Source organism: Ambystoma mexicanum, chromosome 1q (genome assembly GCF_040938575.1).
Source record: "Ambystoma mexicanum isolate Mex_15411 chromosome 1q, UKY_AmexF1_1, whole genome shotgun sequence".
NCBI lineage: Eukaryota > Metazoa > Chordata > Amphibia > Caudata > Ambystomatidae > Ambystoma > Ambystoma mexicanum.
Genome location: NC_090922.1, coordinates 90911460 through 90930922, shown reverse-complemented (window position 1 = coordinate 90930922; position 19463 = coordinate 90911460). Strand labels below are relative to the sequence as shown.

Below are 19463 nucleotides of genomic sequence, written 5' to 3'. Positions count from 1 at the left end.
TCAGGATAGTATGCTAGGAACATGGGAGCCCCAACCAAGCTCCACCCTTGTTCCCCTAGTTTCCGAGTCTCTGACCCCCCCTGCTTCTGAGGAAGAGGTGGATAGACCAACTAGGCCCCTATCTGGACCTGAGAGAACTGGTAATTCTCAGTGCTGGTGGAAAACCAGAAAAGAAAAGTCTAAGGCCAAAAACCTTCGGACTGTTGGACCTTCTACTGAAGACCCCAACTCCAATCCTAATATTAGGGGGGAAACTCCTAAAATAGGTAAAGGTAGATCTAAGAGGAAGGGGAAGCAGGTACATTGCCTAACCCCAACCCCTCCAACCAAGAGGCCTAAGACCCAACCTGCTCCCACAAGAGAGGTGGTGAGGAACCTTGGAGGCCCCTCTAGATCTAAGGGAATCCTTTATAAGGACCCCTTCAAAAAGCCTAACATAGGTTCAGAAGTTGTACCAACTTCTGAGGGACTGGTCAACCAGATCCCCTATAACAAAAAGACTGATGTTCCTCAAAGGGTCTGTAGGTCCGTTAGCTTGCAAAAGAAAACCTTTGAGTTCTCCATTGAACATAGGTCAAGGTGTCACCATCAAAATGCTGATGGACTCTCTAGGATGTATATCATCGACTAGAGGTATGAGGTTCATCCAGGAGTGGATTAAATCCTCCTGTCCCTTAGTCTGGGGGGGGCGAGTGTTAGGGAGAATTCTCTGTTTAGGCTGAATTTCCCTACCTAGTGAGTCCCCCAGCAGCTTTGCTGGATTTCTGGGGTTTATTTTTTTTCTCCTGCCAAGAGTGAGACTCTTTTACCCTCACTCTTGGACATGTTGAACTGTGTTATCTTGGACAAACCTTGTGTTGAATGGGCTATGGGGTCTTTTACTCCATAGGGCCTCATGTATTTTTGTGATGTGGGTTACACAGCACCCTCTGTGCCGTGACCCAGGGGTGTCCTAGGGACTCCCCAACATAGACTCCATACCCTGGGACTGACTACTGTCTCCCAGGGCATGTAAAGTCACCAAAGACTTTGCTAGTCTTGAATCCTGAACAGAACCAGTACAAACCATCATATTGTGGACGTACTGGCTGGGGCAATTCGATTGCCCCAGGGTCTGTTAGTCGAGGGGGCACGTCTCCGTCCCCCCTGATCGAGTTTTGGCTGGTGGCAGTGGAAACTACGTTTTATATTCGACCGCGAATATTTTCCTATGGGATTTCCCATTGTTTTAGGCTAACACATTTAATTATTTATTTACGGTAGCCTTAAACATACCGCCGGTTTATATATTTATTTTTATAACTCCGGTTGGGACTTTTTGCCAAAACTTGATTCTAAAATGGCGTTGGTGTTCGCCTCTGTAACTCTGACCCAAAGTGGAGCCCTTTGTTCCACTTTTGGCGGGCTTCTCCACAGAAGCCCTCCAAAGTGGTGCCACTCTGTCTGGGGTACTTAGGAGGGGTGGAGGGGGATTTAGGCACCCTGGACTGAGTTACCTTGGTAACTCAAGTCGCACTCCGTCCTGATTGGCCCAAGTGGTGAGCCGCCCGGCTCACCACTTAGCATGTTTGAGTGACAGCTAGGCTGGGTGAATGGGGGTTTGCTGCATAAAAGCAGGGCTTTGGGGACTGGAACTTCAGAAGTCGCCACAGGACCAAGAATCCGACGAGGGAAGAGCTGAGCCGACCTGCTTCGACGACACCACCCGGTGGAGCCCTGCTGAACCGTCTCACCACTTTTTCCCGACGACCGAGGAGAACTCTTAACAGAGTGGCTCCTTCCCTTGACTGGTGGGGACAACCAGTTTTCGCCTTCTTTTCGCTTCTCGAGGTATCTCGTGGCCGCCTTGCCAGTGCCAAGCACCCCGGCAACCGGAACCCCACCACTTTTACCCCAACCACGAAAGTCGGTACAACCCTTCAACCGGAGGACTCCGCGGTTGGTTTCTTCCCGGGCAGTGCAACGACCCTCTTCTTCTGCTCTTCAGCGAGAACTTCTTCTCCCCTGACCGACGTCGAGCCCTGCTGCCACTGCCTGGAACAACTGCCACCGCTGGAGGATCCTTTCCGCTTAAGGTACCGTGTTCCGCCTGGCTTCCCTTGCTACCGACTGTACGGGGTAGATTTAGCCCCCGGCTTTCGAACCTGGGAGTGCCTGGGACACCCTGGCTAAACTTTCTAAGCCACTCTACACTCTTTTCTAACTCTTTGCAAGACTTTGAATCCCTAATAACAGTGTGATCTTGGGCACATTTTCGCTCCGGCTACTCTAAGAGTGGGCCCTGCCTAGTGACTTTTGCTCACCTGTGACTTTGTGCTTCTTTGAGCCTATTGCAAGTGTTCTGGATCTTAGAGTGGTGTGTTTAACCCATTTCTGTTTCTTTTTACCCCTTTCCTTAACCTACTAGAGTGTCATCTAACGTTAAGCGCTCACCTCTGTTTTAATTATGTGGTGTTAACTTAGAGTTGTCTAGATAGGAGTAAGGGTTGAAACTGCTTTCATCATAACTGTGTTTGAAGTGTTGTTACTATACTTTGCTAGAGTGTTTTCAACTTATGTGTGTTTTATAAATAAATAACTATATACTTTTGAAACCAAGCTCTGGTCAGTGTTTGCTTGTGCTATTGTGTCTGAGGACATATTGTGTATACTTTGCATACTGTCTAACTCTTCTTGAGGGAAGTCTGACTGCTCAGCCACAGCTACCAGGTAAATCTGGGTGGTACAGACTGCTACCAAGTGGGTTTACTGCTATACCTGTAGTCTTAAATCTTTTGCAGTGTTCCCCAAGGGAACTGCACAGGTTTCTGCCTAACAGTAGCTCTGTTCACTCACATGAGACACTGCTTCATTGATTAGGACAGAAAGCAGAATGAGTGGCAAATGATGCTGCATCACCCTGCTAAATCTCTACAATTTCTTGAATATACGTTTACTTTTATCACATCACAGTAAAGCACTCAATATCCAATTGAATCAGTTGAAAAACAGTAATGTGCCATTTATAAATCTTTTAAAGTAATATGCAAATCCTTCATGGAAAGCTGAGGCAAGCTAGTCAGTTGTTGTGACTTTGTCTGCAATTTGTTGGTTGATGCTTTAAACAGAGATTTGGCATGTACACTCAACTGACCACACTTGTCATGGTATCCTTTTGCACATTTCATCATTATCTGTTGACTTTACACAGGGCATTGAATAAGACCATTCCAACTATTTCATCAAGCGAAAAGGTAAGATGGGACGATAAAACGTCCTCCTATCAGGAATGTGGTGGTGTGATGAACTCTGGTCACTGCTGCCGGGCGTGAACATCACTGGACATGCAATGAACGCCTAGCGTAAGGTGCTGCACCTGTACCAACATAGTAACTTCTGGGGACATTTTATGACATTTTAATTATCATACCATGCCTCTGGACATTTGTCACTCTGGGTTGTCAGACCACTCACTCACCTTTCCATCCCCAAGTTAAAGAAGGGTTTGAAGCAGATATTGATTTGGCCATTTGCCAAGCAAAAGCCAACTTCTAGTTGGGGCCTATAAGGGTGCTATTGCCATGGAAGAGACAAGGAATTCTCATTGTCCTATTCCCCATATTAAAACATATGAACAGATGTAGCTCCTTATCTTTGACAAGAGCTTTCATGGTTTTGTTTACATCATAGTGTGAACACCTCAAGGTGTAGGGGCAAGTTCGATTATGATCTGCATTGTCTGACAAAAGTTCTGCCAGTGTGAAATATGATGTTATGGATGTGGCTTAAACGGTGCCTAAACTGTGTTGAAATTACTTTTGGGTGCAGGTCTTGCAACGCTCTCTCTGGTGTCAGTGCATGGCCTTGGCATAGGTGAGTTGGCAGGGAAAAGAGAGGCAGCCCATCAATGAAATGTGTGGGGTTGGAATGGTGGGTGCGTGGGAGAGGGCAGTAGTTGAATGAAATAGTGACAGATAGCATTACTACATGCAGAAGTGACACTGATGCAAATTTGTTGCTATTGGCACTGTAATTGTGATGTCTTCTGCTATTTAGGATGGGCACATTTGGTTATCTTAATATTGAAATGTGTAAATGGGCTTATTGCTAATCAAAAAAGTAAAGTTATTTAGTTATTTGAACGCTCCATTCATGTCCCTTAAGACTACTAACATTCAAAACCATCCTGTTGGTAGCGCTAACATCAGCCCTTAGGGTGTGTGAGTTGCAGGCACTATATTCTAAGCCGATTTTAGAGAGAAGGGATTACATCCAAATGCACCAGCCGGTTTATTGATTTTTTTTAAAAGGTTTTACAAAAGACAGATATTAATCACTGTTGTCAGTCAGTTTTAATCTTGCACATCAAACATTTTCTCAATTTTTCATAGTTTGATTCCAATTTACTCTCTCAACACGCGTTTCACCACTTCTTGCAGTGGCTCATCAGGAGAGATGTCTACAAAACAATAAGTATAGATCAAAAAATATTGCAACCACCAAATTAAAAGACATAGGGCCTCATTACGAGTCCGGCGGAAACCTGCCGGTTTTTCTGGCTCGGTTACCGCCGGACTCGTATTACCATTCCACCTCCGTGATTCCCGGAATTACCGGGGCATTACAACCCTGGTGACCCAGAAATTCTGGCGGTAAACCCCGAATAGGACTAATTGGGAATGGGGACCATGGAAACACCGGCACCATCTCGTGATGGTGCCGGTGTTTCCACGTCCGCCAGCAGGCGGGCGGTGTTAAACCCGCCAGGTCAGACCTGGCGGGAATGAAAACTCTGCCTGCAGGACTCGAGATCACCCGGTATGGAAACAACGATGGCGGCGGGTTTACCGCCACCGTTATTTCCATACCGGATGACTTGTAATGAGGCCCATAGTCTGGTTTAAGACCAGCATAAATACTCTTTGGTTTCCTGAATTATGTATCCTACTCACTCTGTTGTTACATTTCCCTTGAATGAGTATTTCTATCAATCATGGATTTCTCAAATATTGAATTTTGGTCATTTAACATAGGTCTGACTGACAACAGTGATTGATATCTGTATTTTGTAAAACCTTAAAAAAATCAGTAAACCGGTTGGCACATTTGGACATAATCCCTTCTCTCCAAAAACAAGGTTTGCTATGCGGCAGTCACATTAGAGGGATTAATCTTTGCTTGACAACTGGTACTAGCTAACTACTACTGCAATTGCTCTTCATAAAAACTATCTTCTAAACCACCTTTCACGGTCTTTCATAAGGACAAGGTCGTCCTTGGGGTAAAACCTTCATTCCTACCTAAGGTCATATCAGTTTTTCACTTAGGACAAAAGATTGTTTTTTTGTTTGTGCATTTATATAGCGCTACGAACCCTCAGGTATCTGAGCACTGCTTATTTCCGACGGTGTGTGGTGCTCATGTATCGACCTCGGAAGGATGAAAGGCTGAGTTTGGCACTGCCGGGAATCGAACCTGCGTTAGCATGCTCTGCACGGATGTCAAAGCGAGCGCTCTACTCGCTGTGCTATGTACCCTCCACCTCATCCTGGCAAGGAAGAGGAGAGGCTACATAGATTCGACCCAAGAAGGCTCTGAGTTTCTACATTTCAAGGATGTCAAGGTTTCGTCTGGATGACCAGCTGTTGATAGGATACACTGTTAATAGGCTAGGACAGGCTGTAACCAAACCGACTTTGTTCAGATGGATTATTTTAGCTATTACTGAATGCTCTAGGCTGGCACGGGAAAGATCCCCCAGAAGGCTTGAGAGCACATTCCACTAGGGGCATGGCTACTTCTTCTGCTATGCAGAGATGTGTTCCTATAAAAAAAACATTTGTGAGGCAGCCACTTGGTCTACAATTCACAATTTTACAAAGCATTACTGCCTTGATTCCACCTTAAGTCAGGATGGAAGTTTTGGGAAAGCAGTCCTTCATTCGGTTCATGACATCCCTTGATCTCAAAATTCTTACTCCCTCTGCCAAAAAGAACACTGCTTTGGGAGTCTATCAAAAGATGAGGAATACGTGTGAGGATACAATCCATTCGAAGAACAAGTTACTTACCCCTGATAACGTTCTTTCGACTGGATGTTCCTCCCACGTATTCCTCATCTTTTGATATCTCCAATATCCAGCTTCTGCTGCTTCATCTCCAAAGAGGTCTTAGTCTTGGCTCCGCGGTAGGTATACGGTAGGTATGAACTAGGTGTTCCCGGAGATCTCTGTTCTTTTTGAAGGCAAAAAACGTTTCTTGGCCAAAGTTTCAATGTTTTTGATGAGGTGCCAGTGTTTATTAATAGTCGTTTTTATTTTAGTTTAATCTTTTATTTACATTTTGCATAAGAGATGTACATTTCAAATATGAGATCAACAATGAAGTAAATAATTATCAAAATTACATCACCGAAACTATATACCAGTACAGTAAAACATATATACAATTTCAAAAACCCCAACCTCGCCTTATCTGTGGGTATTATTTAATTGTATGAACTACGACATGTATTGTCTTTGTGACCATCTTTATTAAATTGTTTTTGGGTCTTTGTGATTTATGGGTTCGCCCTGATCATTTGTTATATAAAGTTTGCAGTATCTGGAGTGATCAGGGAATAGCCAGGTGCCCCTCCATTTTGTGCAAGACTATTGCCATTCATCTACACCCTCTTTACGGAAAATTGAGAAACCTTTTCCCAAAACCCTGTAGGCCACATTTCCTTCCCTTGGCTTAAATGTAAAAACCCCAATTCGAGGGGATTGGGTCCTCCGACGTATTCCATATCTATGACATGTAATCACCACAGCTGTGCTGCTTCAGAAACTTTTTTCTTCGTCGATGCGCCGTTGTCGAGGACCTCCTCCGACGTCATCCGATGTGATAAGTAGGACGCACGACGCCCATAGCCTCAGTTCCATTTTTTCCGCGAACGTGTTGCTTCGTGAATCTCGGTTAACGCCTCGACTCTTTGGAGTTCTGTTCTTCTCGGTTCTTTGAACCTGTTCGTTTTTGTGAAAATCCTTCGTGTAAAGATGTCTTCTACTTCGTCTTCGACCCGGCGTCCGGGCTTCAAGAAGTGCGGGGAGTGTGGGTCCAAGATGTCGGTGACGGACTCGCACGACGCCTGCCTCTGGTGCCTCGGGGAGGCCCACGACACGGATGACTGTATCGACTGCCAGTTGCTCACGTCCAAAGCCTTACGCAAACGTAAGAAGAAGTTGTCGGTAGGTCGGGTGTCCAAGCCCCGGAAGTCGAAGTCTGCGGGGCTCTCGACGGATGATTCGAGGGGTGACTCTCCGCGTCATCGTCGGAAGTCTCGTGGGTCTCCTTCTAGGAGTCGGTCTCGCCACTCCTCAGCCTCTTCGAGGCATTCTCGGAAGCGCCGACACCGGTTGTCTTCCAGGTCCTCTTCGGAGGACTCTGCCCGGCACGTCGCTTACCCCACCAGCCGTGCGACGCCAGAGGAATGGGCTTCCTTCGGGAAGAAAATGCTGGCGATTCTTGAGTCGCAGGGTACTAAGCCGTCTTCGCCCCGAGTGGGGTCGGTCGTGAGAGGTCGAGAGACACCGCTCGCAAGAGTGGTCGGCACGAGTCACGGGAGAGGTCCCGTTCGGACAAGGAGACTCGTTCTCGACGTACCCGTTCCAGGTCGCAGTCCTCGACGCGTTCGAGACCGTGTGCACCTGTGAGGTCTTCGAGGAAGACGTCGACATCTGAGGCGTCGAGGGCGTCGACAGGCTTTCTCGAGGCTCCGGCTCCGAGGAAGTCGTCGAAGCCGTCGACGCTCAGGTCGTCGAAGGACACGCTCGGGGCTCCGGCTTCGAGGCCTGTGTCGACGCCGCCGATGCTGGCGGCGCTGCATCTGACGACGTCGACATCGATTTCCTCGACGTCGACGTCGATCCTCTCGGCGCCGATGCCTGTTCTCTCGACGCCGGCGCCGATTCGCTCGACGCCGTCGCCGCCTTTCGTGTCGGAGGTACCCCGTGGCGCAGGGGAACCCCCTAGGAAGGCTCTGGTTAAGAGCAAGCACTCTCGGGTGCCTTCTTTTTGCCACCTGGAATATATTTCAGAGGCGGATGAGGATTCTGATGGCCTGGTTCCTAGTCAGGTTCCAGATGAAATTGTCTCGGGCCATAGTCAGTTTGACGATTTGAGGCAGTCACTGCATGATGCCAGTGGACTGGACACCTCTCCGGAGGTGGAGTTTTGTAGGCCTGAGCCTGGCACTCATGCGGATTCCTCGTACCGGCGCCTTATGGCTAGGGTTTCTGAGTACTTGGGATGGTCTGCTCCCCCAGGGGGAGTTTGTGCAGGATGATCTAACGGACATCCTTGATGTTGGTCCCCCAACTGACCCGGTACTGCCGTTCCATATGGCTTTACAGAGAAGGGTGGCAGAGGCTTGGACTGCTCCGGAGAGTCTCCCAGCGGTGGGCAGATCCTTGTCGCGAAAATACCGTCCAGCCAGTAGCGACCCCTGCTACTTGACCAGGCACCCCACTCCGGAGAGTTTGGTGGTGCAGGCGGCCACGGCCCCGGCAAAGCAGGCGTCGTACCCTACCATCTATCCTGATAGGGACGACAAACGTTTTGATGGCTGGGCAAGAAAGTGTTTTCTTCTGGTGGTATGGCGCTTCAGGCGGCCAACTCCATTTGTGCCTTGTCTCGTTTCACACACACTCTGTGGAACTGTGTTGCGTTAGCGGCTGAACATATTCCTGAAGGGGACGAACGGGATGGTTTCCTTGCTATGGTCCAGGATGGTAAGGATGCCATGTGTGAGTCCGTTCAGTCGGGTTTGGACTTAGCTGAATGCGTCAGTAGGTCCATGGCGGCGAGCACCGTGACATGGAGGTTTGCGTGGTTGCGGAAGTCGGGGTTTGCTCCTGATGTGCAGTCCCGGCTCCTCAACATGCCCTTTGACGGTGAACACCTTTTTGGCAGCAAGGCTGACGAGAGCCTTGAGAGGTTGCAGACCTCAAAAGCTGCAGCAAAGTCGTTGGGCGCTGCAGTTCGCCAACCTCCGCATTTTCGTCCTAGGGGACAGCAGTGGAGGGGTGGTTCCTTTCGCTATTACTCGTCCTTCAGTAAAGCGAGAGGAGCTGGCAGTCAAAGATGCCAGCGCAGGGGTACCAGAGGTGGACGACAGGGTACCCGTGGTGCCAAGGCCGCTCGGGCAGTTGCCTCTTTGCCCTCAGGTAAAGCAGCAGCTGCTCCCACTCAGTCATGAGGCCATGTCCTATGGTTCGCCGGTTGGGGGAAGGCTGGCGCAGCATCTTGTAGAGTGGCAAGATGTGTGGGTTCTGGAGATCAGATGTGTGGGTTCTGGAGATCATAACCCACGGCTACTGTCTTCCCTTTCGGCACAGGCCTCGCGACAATCCACCTGGGGGAACATCTCTTTGCAGAATCCGGATCCGCTCCTTGCGCAGGAAATTCAAGCCCTGCTGGAGAAAGGCGCCATAGAACTGGTGCCTGTAGCGGAGAGGAACAAGGGATGCTATTCCCCTTATTTTTTGATTTCGAAGAAAGACGCGGGATTGAGACCCATCATGGACTTGCGCGGTTTGAACAAACTCCTCAGGAAGGACAAGTTCAAGATGGTTACTCTCTCTCAAGTCCTCCAGGCCCTTCGGCTTCAGGACTGGTTGGTGTCACTCGACCTCAAGGATGCTTACTTCCATGTGCCGATCCATCCCAAGCACAAGAAGTACCTGAGGTTCGCGGTTGGCGACTCGCACTTTCAGTTTCGGGTCCTGCCGTTCGAATTGACCTCCGCCCGAGGGTTTTCACCAAGCTCATGGTGGTGGTGGCAGCGCATCTCAGGCAAGGGGGGATTCACGTCTACCCCTACCTGGACGATTGGTTGATCAGGGGGAGCTCTCCCGAGCAAGTCCTGGATCATCTGTCCGTCACCTGCCACTCCCTTCACAGGCTGGGCTTTTCCCTCAATTTAAAGAAGTCCCATTTGACGCCAACACAGCGGCTCCAGTACATCGGAGCAGTGCTCGACACTTCCCTGGGGCAGTGTTTTCCTCCCCAGGTGAGGGCTCTTCACGTTCAGCAGATGGTGCACAAGTTTCAGCAAGCCCAGAAGCTCCCACCGTTCGAGTTCTTGAGGTTGCTCGGCCTCATGGCATCCTGCATTCTTCTGGTGCCAGAGGCTCGCCTGCGGATGAGATCTTTGCAGTGGGCACTCAAGACGCAATGGTCGCAGTCCTCTGGCAGGATGCCGGACCCGGTTCAGGTGCCGCCCTCGGTCGCCCGGGACCTTCTGTGGTGGGCCGTCGAAGGCAACTTGATGAAGGGGGCTCCATTTTGGCTTCCCTGGCCGGAGGTGACGATCGTGACGGATGCATCCCTCACGGGATGGGGAGCTCATGCCAACGGGCTGACAGTCAGCGGTCGTTCGTCTCCGTCGGAGTCCAGGCTCCATCTCAATCTGTTGGAGCTGAGGGCCGTCAGGCTAGCCCTGAAGGCTTTTCTGCCGACTGTGCGAGGAAAGAGTGTCCTGATCCTGACGGACAACACAGTGGCCATGCACTACCTCAATAAAAAGGGGGGGGCAGGGTCACTTCCTCTTTGCAGGGAGGCGATGCAGCTCGAGTTCTGGGCCATCCAGCAGGAAGTTTCGATCTCGGCAGTTCATCTGGCCGGAGATGAAAACGTGACGGCGGACGCTCTGAGCTGGCAGAGCGCGATCTCTCACGAGTGGGAGTTGGCTCAGGAGATTCTCCTGGAGATCTTCGCCCTTTGGGGGACCCCTCGAGTGGATCTCTTCGCCTCCAGTGTCAACCGGAAGTGCGAAAGGTTTTGCTCGCGGGAATTTCCTCCAAAAGGAGCCTTAGGAGACGCGTTTGTGGTGGAGTGGTCATTCCCACTGCTGTACGCGTTTCCTCCAGTCCCCGTCATCCCGCAAGTGCTGCGGAGGTTATGGAAGTTCGGTTCCCGGATGATCCTCATTGCCCCGGCGCCGGCTCGGAGGACGTGGTACCCAGACCTTCTCGACTTGTCCATCTGCCCTCCACGTCGTCTTCCCTACCGAGACAATCTGCTCTCACGGGAGAGGGTCAGGTTCTCCATCCAGAGGTCGGATCCCTCAACCTTCACGCTTGGCTTCTGAAAGGTTGAGGTATAAGGATTGGGACCTCCCTGAAGACGTGATGGAGGTGTTGCTTTCGGCCCGAAGGCCAGCAACAAAGTCTCTGTACCGTTGCCGTTGGCGTAAGTTCTGTGACTGGTGCAGAGTTCAGAATGTGGATCCTTTTGCATGTGACATCCCCATGGTTCTGTCCTTTTTACTTTCTTTGGCCTACAGGGTCTTGCAAGTGGGTACCATTAAAGGTTACCTGGCGGCGCTGTCCATCTTTAAGCGCTCGTCTGAAGAGTGTTCTTACTTTAAAATCCCTTTAATTTCACAGTTTCTGAAAGGGCTCACTAATGTGTTCCCTCCTTCACCTTTCCTGGTGCCCGGTTGGGATTTAAACCTTGTTCTTAAGTTTCTTATGGGTGCTCCGTTTGAGCCTTTACATTCTTGCCCTTTGAGGCTGTTAACTCTGAAAACTGTATTTTTAGTTGCGGTTACTTCCGCTCGCAGAGTGAGTGAGTTACAGGCACTTTCAGTTAAGCCACCCTTCACTGTATTTCACAAGGACAGGGTTGTCCTTAGAGTTCGTCCTTCTTTTCTTCCGAAGGTAGTGACGGAATTTCATTTGGCCCAGAAGGTTGTTCTTCCGGCATTCTATCCTCCTCCACATCCTGGTAAGGAAGAGGAGAGGCTCCATAGGCTTGATCCTAGGAGAGCTTTAAGCTTTTATGTTTCACGCATGTCCCGGGTCAGAGTGGACAATCAACTCTTTGTTGGTTACGCTGGAAAGCGTTTGGGGCAAGCTGTGACGAAACAGACTTTGTCTCGCTGGATTATTTTGGCCATCTCGGAGTGTTACCGCTTGGTGGGTAAGGACCCACCGGCTGGCTTGCGGGCCCATTCTACCAGGGGTATGGCTGCATCTACTGCCCTGCAGAGGGGTGTTCCTATTAGCAACATCTGTGATGCAGCCACCTGGGCTTCAGTACATACATTTGTACGTCACTATTCCCTCGATTCCATCCGAGGACAGGATCTGGCCTTTGGCAAGGCGGACCTTTGCTCTGCTATTTGATTGGCTATTCTAAATTTTGATTCTAAATTCTTTCCCTCCTCCTTGCTCTGGTACTGCTTTGGGAGTCTGTCATAGATATGGAATACGTCGGAGGACCCAATCCCCTCGAAGAACAAGTTACTTTCTTACCTGGTAACGTTCTTTCGATGGGATGCTCCGACGATGTATTCCATATCGCTCCCGCCCTGCCTTCCCCGCTGCAGAATTTCTTTTGCGATTGCAGCTTACGTTCCGCAAGGCTTTGTGTCTGACTGGCAGTTGACTAATGTCACACGTTCTGGGGGAAAAAACTACAACTGAGGCTACGGGCGTCGTGCGTCCTACTTATCACATCGAATGACGTCGGACGTCGGAGGAGGTCCTCGACGACGGCGCATCGACGCAGGACGCAGACGCCGAAAAAAGTTTCCGAAGCAGCACAGCTGTGGTGATTACATGTCATAGATATGGAATACGTCGTCGGACCATCCCATCGAAAGAACGTTACCAGGTAAGAAAGTAACTTGTTCATCTGACTTTTCCAGTTCTAGTTATCCAACATATAGAACTGGCTCATTCATAACTGTTGAGTGATTTTCCAAGTAACCTGTATCAGTCAACATAAATGGCCTCCTTTTCCTGCAATCATCCAAATACTGGGATGAGGAAGAAGGAAAGAGCAATGCAGAGAGCCTCAAGCTCAATGAGTGTTCTAGTTGTTTTGGAAATGTACCTGTGCATGGGACATTTAAAGATTGAAAGCAAACTCCTAGAGGTGGCTGATGTTTGGAGGAGTTGTTGCACCTCTCAGCAAGACTTGTGGAGCTGAGAAGCACAAACCTGTGTGGCAGAAACAAGCGGCTTGACAGAGAGGAAGCAGAGAGAAGCTCCAAAGACGGGACGCGCCGCAGACACACCAGGAGGCAGTGGAAGACTCCTGGGTGTTAGGCAACCAAAGAAGGCAGCGTTTCACCTACCAGGGCCTGGATGGAGCTGCACGTGCAGAGGCGAAGCCGAGAGAGAGACCAGAACTACGCGAAAGCAGTCCAGAGTGGGAACCAGGCAGCAAACCTTTGCCACGTAAGCCTGAAAGGGGCATAGAGCGCCAAGCAAAGCTGGTGAGTCATCCCAGCCATAGTGGGTACCCCGGGGCGTTTCAGCGACCGCGCCAACCGCAAACTATAATAAGCAAAAGCAGAGAAAGAGAAACATTAAAGAGATTGACTAAAAACCAAGAAGGCATACTAAAAATAAGGACCCCAGCCATGTATGAATGCATGGAATATAAATATAGGGGGGAACTCAAATCGTATGATGAATCATCGAATTGTGATATACCAATAGGGGTATATGCAACTATGGAAGTGATAAAGAAACCAGGTGTGAATATTAGAAATCCTGGAAGCCGAGTAAACTAGGCAGCTACAGGAGTGCGTGAATATCTGAATACAAGGAATTCTGGCAGGGGAGTATACCAGGCAGTTGCAAATTTACAGAAACCAACAAGAAAAGATTTAGAACTGTGTTTGCTAAACAAAAAGGACATTTTTAATGAAGTGGAAACCACAAGGCTAAGCCGCCTTGTAAATAACAGTATCTTGTGAGCCAAGAAAAACACAAAGAACTGTTAGACCAAGAATCATTTGTACTAAGGGAGAATCCTGGGGAAGGCAATCACCCTGTGTAACCAAGGCCCTTTGACCTTGGAGAACGTTTGTGTTGGAATTGTTTATTTTCTTTTACAAACTCTTTTTAAATCTCAGTAGGTTAAAGACATTTCCCTTTTCACCTTTTAGTTAATTTAAAGTGTGAGGGTCAGAGTAGAACTTTTGGACACAAGGACAGTTTTGATTTCTTGACATCCTGACACAGACAGATCCTTAGTTTTGGTTTTAGGTATGAAAACTCCTCTTAGAGCAATGTCAGAGAGGCTTTATCCCACCCTGTTTGTTTTCAAAGTATTTAACCACAAAAATGGCTAACTTGTGTCAGTGTTTCATTCCTGACTCCTCAGACTGTACTCTCTTAATTTGCTCCTCCTTTTTTGGTTTCACAGGAGAGAAGAGAAATATTTGAGCAGCACTTGAAGGTTCTGAAGATGACGCAGCCTGGCAGCTTTTATTCTCAGCGGTTGGCAGAGCTCACGCCAGGCTTCAGTGGTAGGAATGATAAATTGTAATGGTTGTTTGTGTATCCAGTGTTTGATTTATACTCTGTCTGTGTTGCCCCATGAATTCACCATGCCAGAGAATATAATATTTCATTCAAACCCACTCAGAAAAGTTACTTTTTGTCAAAGTTCATTGAATGCTCTGTTTTTTAATCACCTCATGAAATGTACCTTATTACTCTTTGAAGAGAGCAAATTGACTTTTATTGGCAACTTTTTATTAGGTTTAACATGGTTTTTGTTAGAGTTTATTTTCAGATTGTGCTTAACTTGGTAATGCAAATCAGTTTAACGCCCTGACATGATGTTTTGATCTGGCAACTCTCATGCCCAGATTAGGTGTTTTAAAAGCACTGCACTCGAAGAGAACTGCTGGCAACTCTTTTTGCCAAGATATGTGAGAACATATCAATGTCCTCCATAGCGTGTCAATTAAAGCTGAAATTGCTTCATAGATTGCATTGCTCACCAACCAACTCTTCTGTATCTTAACCCACCAGGGATGTGTTAAAGAGGTTGCAGGGAACAAAGCTCTTACGGGCATGCTTGGTGGTGATGCCGAGCTATCCAGGTGTATTATGTGAAAGTCTTGCTCTGAATGTGGGAAGCTTTTGGAGTTGTGCTACACCATGTTTTTGTCATTCTTTTCAGCTTCTGCCAAAGGAGATGAGAACACAGAAATTGAAACATCTTTTACTTGCAGCAAGGAAAGGTGCTTCTTGGGAGGACCTAGCAGCTATGCCCAAGTGTAGTGGATTAGGAAAGTTTGGGAATTGTATTCATTTGAAGAGCTCCCTTCAGGCTCCATGAGTGCGAGTCAGACAAGAGAAAGGTGTGGTTTTCTTTTGTGGAGAAAAATAACCTTGTTGGGGCACCCGGGAGACAGACCTCTGCTTTTGGAGCAAGGATCGAGTTGGAGCCAGCAAAAGATGTTGACTGCAAGCGATCCCCTTACACTTGCATTCTAAGTCATTCACAGTTCCTTGTGGATGGAATGAAGGTGGCCCTGGTGTGCTGTGTTGTACGAAGTACACCTGATGATTTATCTTCAATGAATTTATAAGCACTAAATATCACCGGTATTGTGCGGCATCTCAAAACACTTTTTAGGAACAGAGATACAGCTCTTTCTCAAATACCTTCAAATAATTTCTCAATTATAAATAATTGTCTATCAAGCTTATTGTTCTTTCACCTTTCATTCAGACTGGCACACAAGTGACTTCACAGTACATTTTTCTACTTTGGTAGAATATCAGACAGGGAAAAAAGCAGCAGTTATGCATGCAGAAAAAGCATAAGAAACGCATCCTTTCAATTTCGATTTGCTTCCTCTATACTGCACAGTAATGAGAAAGCCAGTACTAAGGACCTGCTTTATCTTCCTGATTGCACCAGAGTGGTGGGTGGGAATTTATGAATTCACTAAAGATACCATTGATGGAGACACAGATCATAAGTTTTCCTTCGAAGGGATTGTGTCCTCCGACGTATTCCTTATCTTTGATAATACGTTTCCAGCTTGCTGGCCTCGGAAATTTTTTCTGTAGAGGGCGCTGCGCGTCGACGTCCGCCGAGTCGATGTCCCTCGAAGGCACCGTATCGGCGCCGACATCATCATGCCCATAAATAGCCACGCGCGGCGTCCGTTGCTCAGTTCCGTTTTTCCGCGCTTCGTGGAGCCTCGGAACATCGTTGCTCAGTTCAGTCAGATAGCTAATCTATATCTACTCGAAATATACCAACTCTTTCTCGATGGCATCTTCATCGGAACCGACAACGCCGCAATCCGGCTTAAAAAAATGTCGAGACTGCGGTAAAAAAATGTCAATAACGGATCCACACAGGATCTGCTTGTGGTGCTTGGGAGCCGAGTACCATTGTTCGGAGTGTCAGGACTGCATATCCATGACGGCGAAAGCCTTAAAGGAGCGCAAGGGGAAGCTCGAGAGAGGTAAGTCAGTCAAAACCTCCTCGAAAGTTTCTTCGGCCGTGTCGAGGCATTCGTCTCCTCGCCGTCAAAAACATTCCCATTCTAGATCTCGAAGTAGCTCCCACCATTCGTCGAGATCAAGACACTCAAAGAAGAGACGTCGATGATCCCCTTCCTCGTCGTCTTCTGTTTCCCCAGAAAGGGTCTCCTGCCCCACAAAACACAGCTCTCAGGCTGAGGGGGAGGAATTCAGGAAGAAAATGTTAAGCGTCTTCGAGAAAGCGGCCTCGTCCCCCTCGAAGACAGCTGAGGGTGATACCCCGGGTGAAAAACACAAAAAATCAAGACGCAGCGAGTCGCAGCACCCGGCGAAACATTCCACCCGAGAGCGCCACGGGTCATCTGGTAAGAAGGCACCGTCTTCTGCGTCGTCAAAGATCGACGCCATCGTCGACGCCGATGAAGACCACGGCTACTCCACAGCCAACGGTGATTCCAAGAGCCTCTGGCACGACGCCGAGACCGTCGTCGATGTCCTCGAGTAGGATCCCGATCCTCTCGAGTTCTTCGAGGCCTCTTCCGGTTTTCTCGACGCCCTTTTCGGCGCCTTCGAAGCCTGTCACATCGGCGTCGACGACATGGACGTTTTCTCGCCCAATAATGACGAATTTGGCTCCTTCTGCCTTAGAAATGGGTTTTATACCATTTCAGAGGTCAGAGTACCCTGGATTATCTTCAATTTATGAAGAAGGGGAAGATTCTGACCAGGAAACCTTCGAGTTGCAGAGGACCACACTACCTGTTTCAGAGGATTTCACCTCTGAGGAAAGAAGGTTGAAAGACCTACAGGAGTCATTACATGAGGCAAGTGGGCTGGACGCTTCCCCAGAAGTGGATTTTGTTAAGCCAGACCCAGGGGAACATGCCGAAACACCCTATAGAACCCTGATAGCAATAATTATTGAATTCATGGGTTGATCTGCGCCTTTGCCTGTTTTTCAACAGGATGACCTGACAGACATATTAGACAAAGGTCCACAGGAGGACCCTGTAGTCCCCTTCCATGCAGCCTTACAAAGGAAAATAACATCTAATTGGGAAAATCCTGAAGTTATCCCTGCGGTCAATAAAAGATTGTCAGCCAAGTATAGGGTAGCGGCTGCTGACCCTGAATACTTATCAAAACACCCGACTCCAGAGAGCCTGGTGGTCCAAGCGGCAACTTCATCTAGCAGTAGGACCGCTTACCCTACTGTCCCACAGGATAGAGATGACAAGAGTACGATTATATGGCAAAGAAAGTCTTCTCTGCTTGTAGTATGGCGTTGAAGTCCATCAACGCCACCTGTACGCTTGCCAGGTTCAGTGACACACTGTGGGAGTGTGCTTCATCAGCGGCTGACTTCATACCCGAAGCAGAGGAAAAGGAAGCCTTCCTTAACATTATTAAAGATGGCAAAGATGCCATGTGCGAATCACTTCAAACTGGTATCGATTCTGCTGACAGTATCAGCAGGGCCATGGCGACAAGTACAACAATCCGCAGGCATGCGTGGTTGCGAAAGTCAGGCTTTGCTCCAGATGTACAGGCCAGACTTTTGAATATGCCCTTTGACCGCTCTTCGTTATTTGGAAAGAAGGCTGATGACAGTCTGGAAAAGTTGCAGACATCTAAAGCAGCGGCAAAATCGTTAGGAGCTGCAATCCGCCAAACTCCTTTTCGCCCCTCAGGAACCTCAGGAAGAGGAAAGTCCTTTCACTATTATTCCGCATTCGGGAAAGGCAGAGGACAGCCGGCTCAAAGAGGCCAAAGAAGACCTACCCAAGGTGGACGTGTCAAAAGTACTAAAGCCGCAGCAGCAGCAGGTGCCTCTTTACCCTCAGCATCTGCATCAGCCGCCCCCAAACCACTCTGAGGCCTCTCCACACAACAACTGTAGGGGGCAGGTTGACTCACCATCTGACGGAATGGCAGGCTATAACGTCAGATGCTTGGGCATTGGAGACAGTTGCCCAGGGTTACTGCCTACCCTTTCTATACATCCCTCAGAGTCATCCACCGGGGCACAGCTCTTTAAAAGTTCCAGATCCGCTCCTCTTGCAGGAGATCATAGACCTGCTAGAGAAAGGTGCCATAGAACCGGTACCTGTAGCGGACAGGAACAAGGGCTGGTACTCCCCCTACTTTCTCATACCAAAGAAAGACGGAGGACTGAGACCCATCCTGGACTTGCGAGAATTGAACAAGTTCCTCAGGAAGGACAAGTTCAAGATGGTAACTCTCTCTCAGATCCTTCAGGCCCTCCAGCTCCAGGACTGGCTAGTAACTCTGGACCTTCAAGATGCTTATTTCCATGTGCCAATCCATCTCGAACACAGGAAATACCTGAGGTTCGCAATTGGCGACTCTCATTATCAATTTCGAATTCTGCCATTTGGGCTGACCTCCGCCCCGATGGTCTTCACCAAGCTAATGTCGGTAGTGGCTGCTAGTCTAAGGAGGGAAGGGATCCACGTCTACCCCTACCTGGACGATTGGCTGATCAGGGCTGTATCTTCGGAACAAGCTTGGATCCAGCTAGATTATGTTTGCCACTTTCTTCACAAGCTGGGCTTCTCCCTCAATTTAAAGAAGTCACAGATGATACCATCACAGAGCCTCCAGTTCATCGGAGCGGTCCTGGACACTTCCCTGGGAAAAGCCTCGCCACCAGAGGTGAGGGCGCAAGATATTCTGCAGATGGTCAACAAATTTCAAAATGCCCAACATCTCCCAGCCTTCGACTTTTTGAGGTTGCTAGGCCTCATGCGATCCTGCATCTTCCTTGTGCCAGAGGCTCGCCTGAGAATGAGATCTCTTCAGTGGGCACTGAGAACTCAGTGGTTGCAATTCTCAGGGAGAATGACAGATCTCCTCCGGATTCCAGACAATGTAGCCCGCAACCTTCAATGGTGGGCCTATCCAGAGAACATCTTGAAAGGAGAACTGTTTTGGCAACCATGGCCGGAGATAACAATAGTCAGACGCCTCACTCACGGGGTGGGGAGCCCATGCCAACGACTTGACCATCAGCGGTCGTTGGTCTCCATCGGAGTCCAGACTACACAACAACCTATTGGAGCTGAGAGCGATCAGACTAGTGCTGAAAGCTTTCCTGCCATCAGTACAGAGAAAGAATGTCCTGATAATGACGGACAACACGGTGGCCATGCACTCAACAAAAGAGGAGGC

At 48.7% G+C, this 19463-nt stretch overlaps 1 protein-coding gene across 1 annotated transcript in view; it reads left to right on the top strand.

Moving 5' to 3' along the window:
* SPG7 (SPG7 matrix AAA peptidase subunit, paraplegin) overlaps window positions 1-19463 on the top strand; it is a 980080-nt gene that overhangs the window by 553227 nt on the left and 407390 nt on the right. Inside the window, exon 11 of the mRNA XM_069635587.1 lies at window positions 14185-14287. Within this exon, the coding sequence (XP_069491688.1) occupies window positions 14185-14287 (103 nt within the window). The remainder of the gene's footprint in view (window positions 1-14184; window positions 14288-19463) is intronic.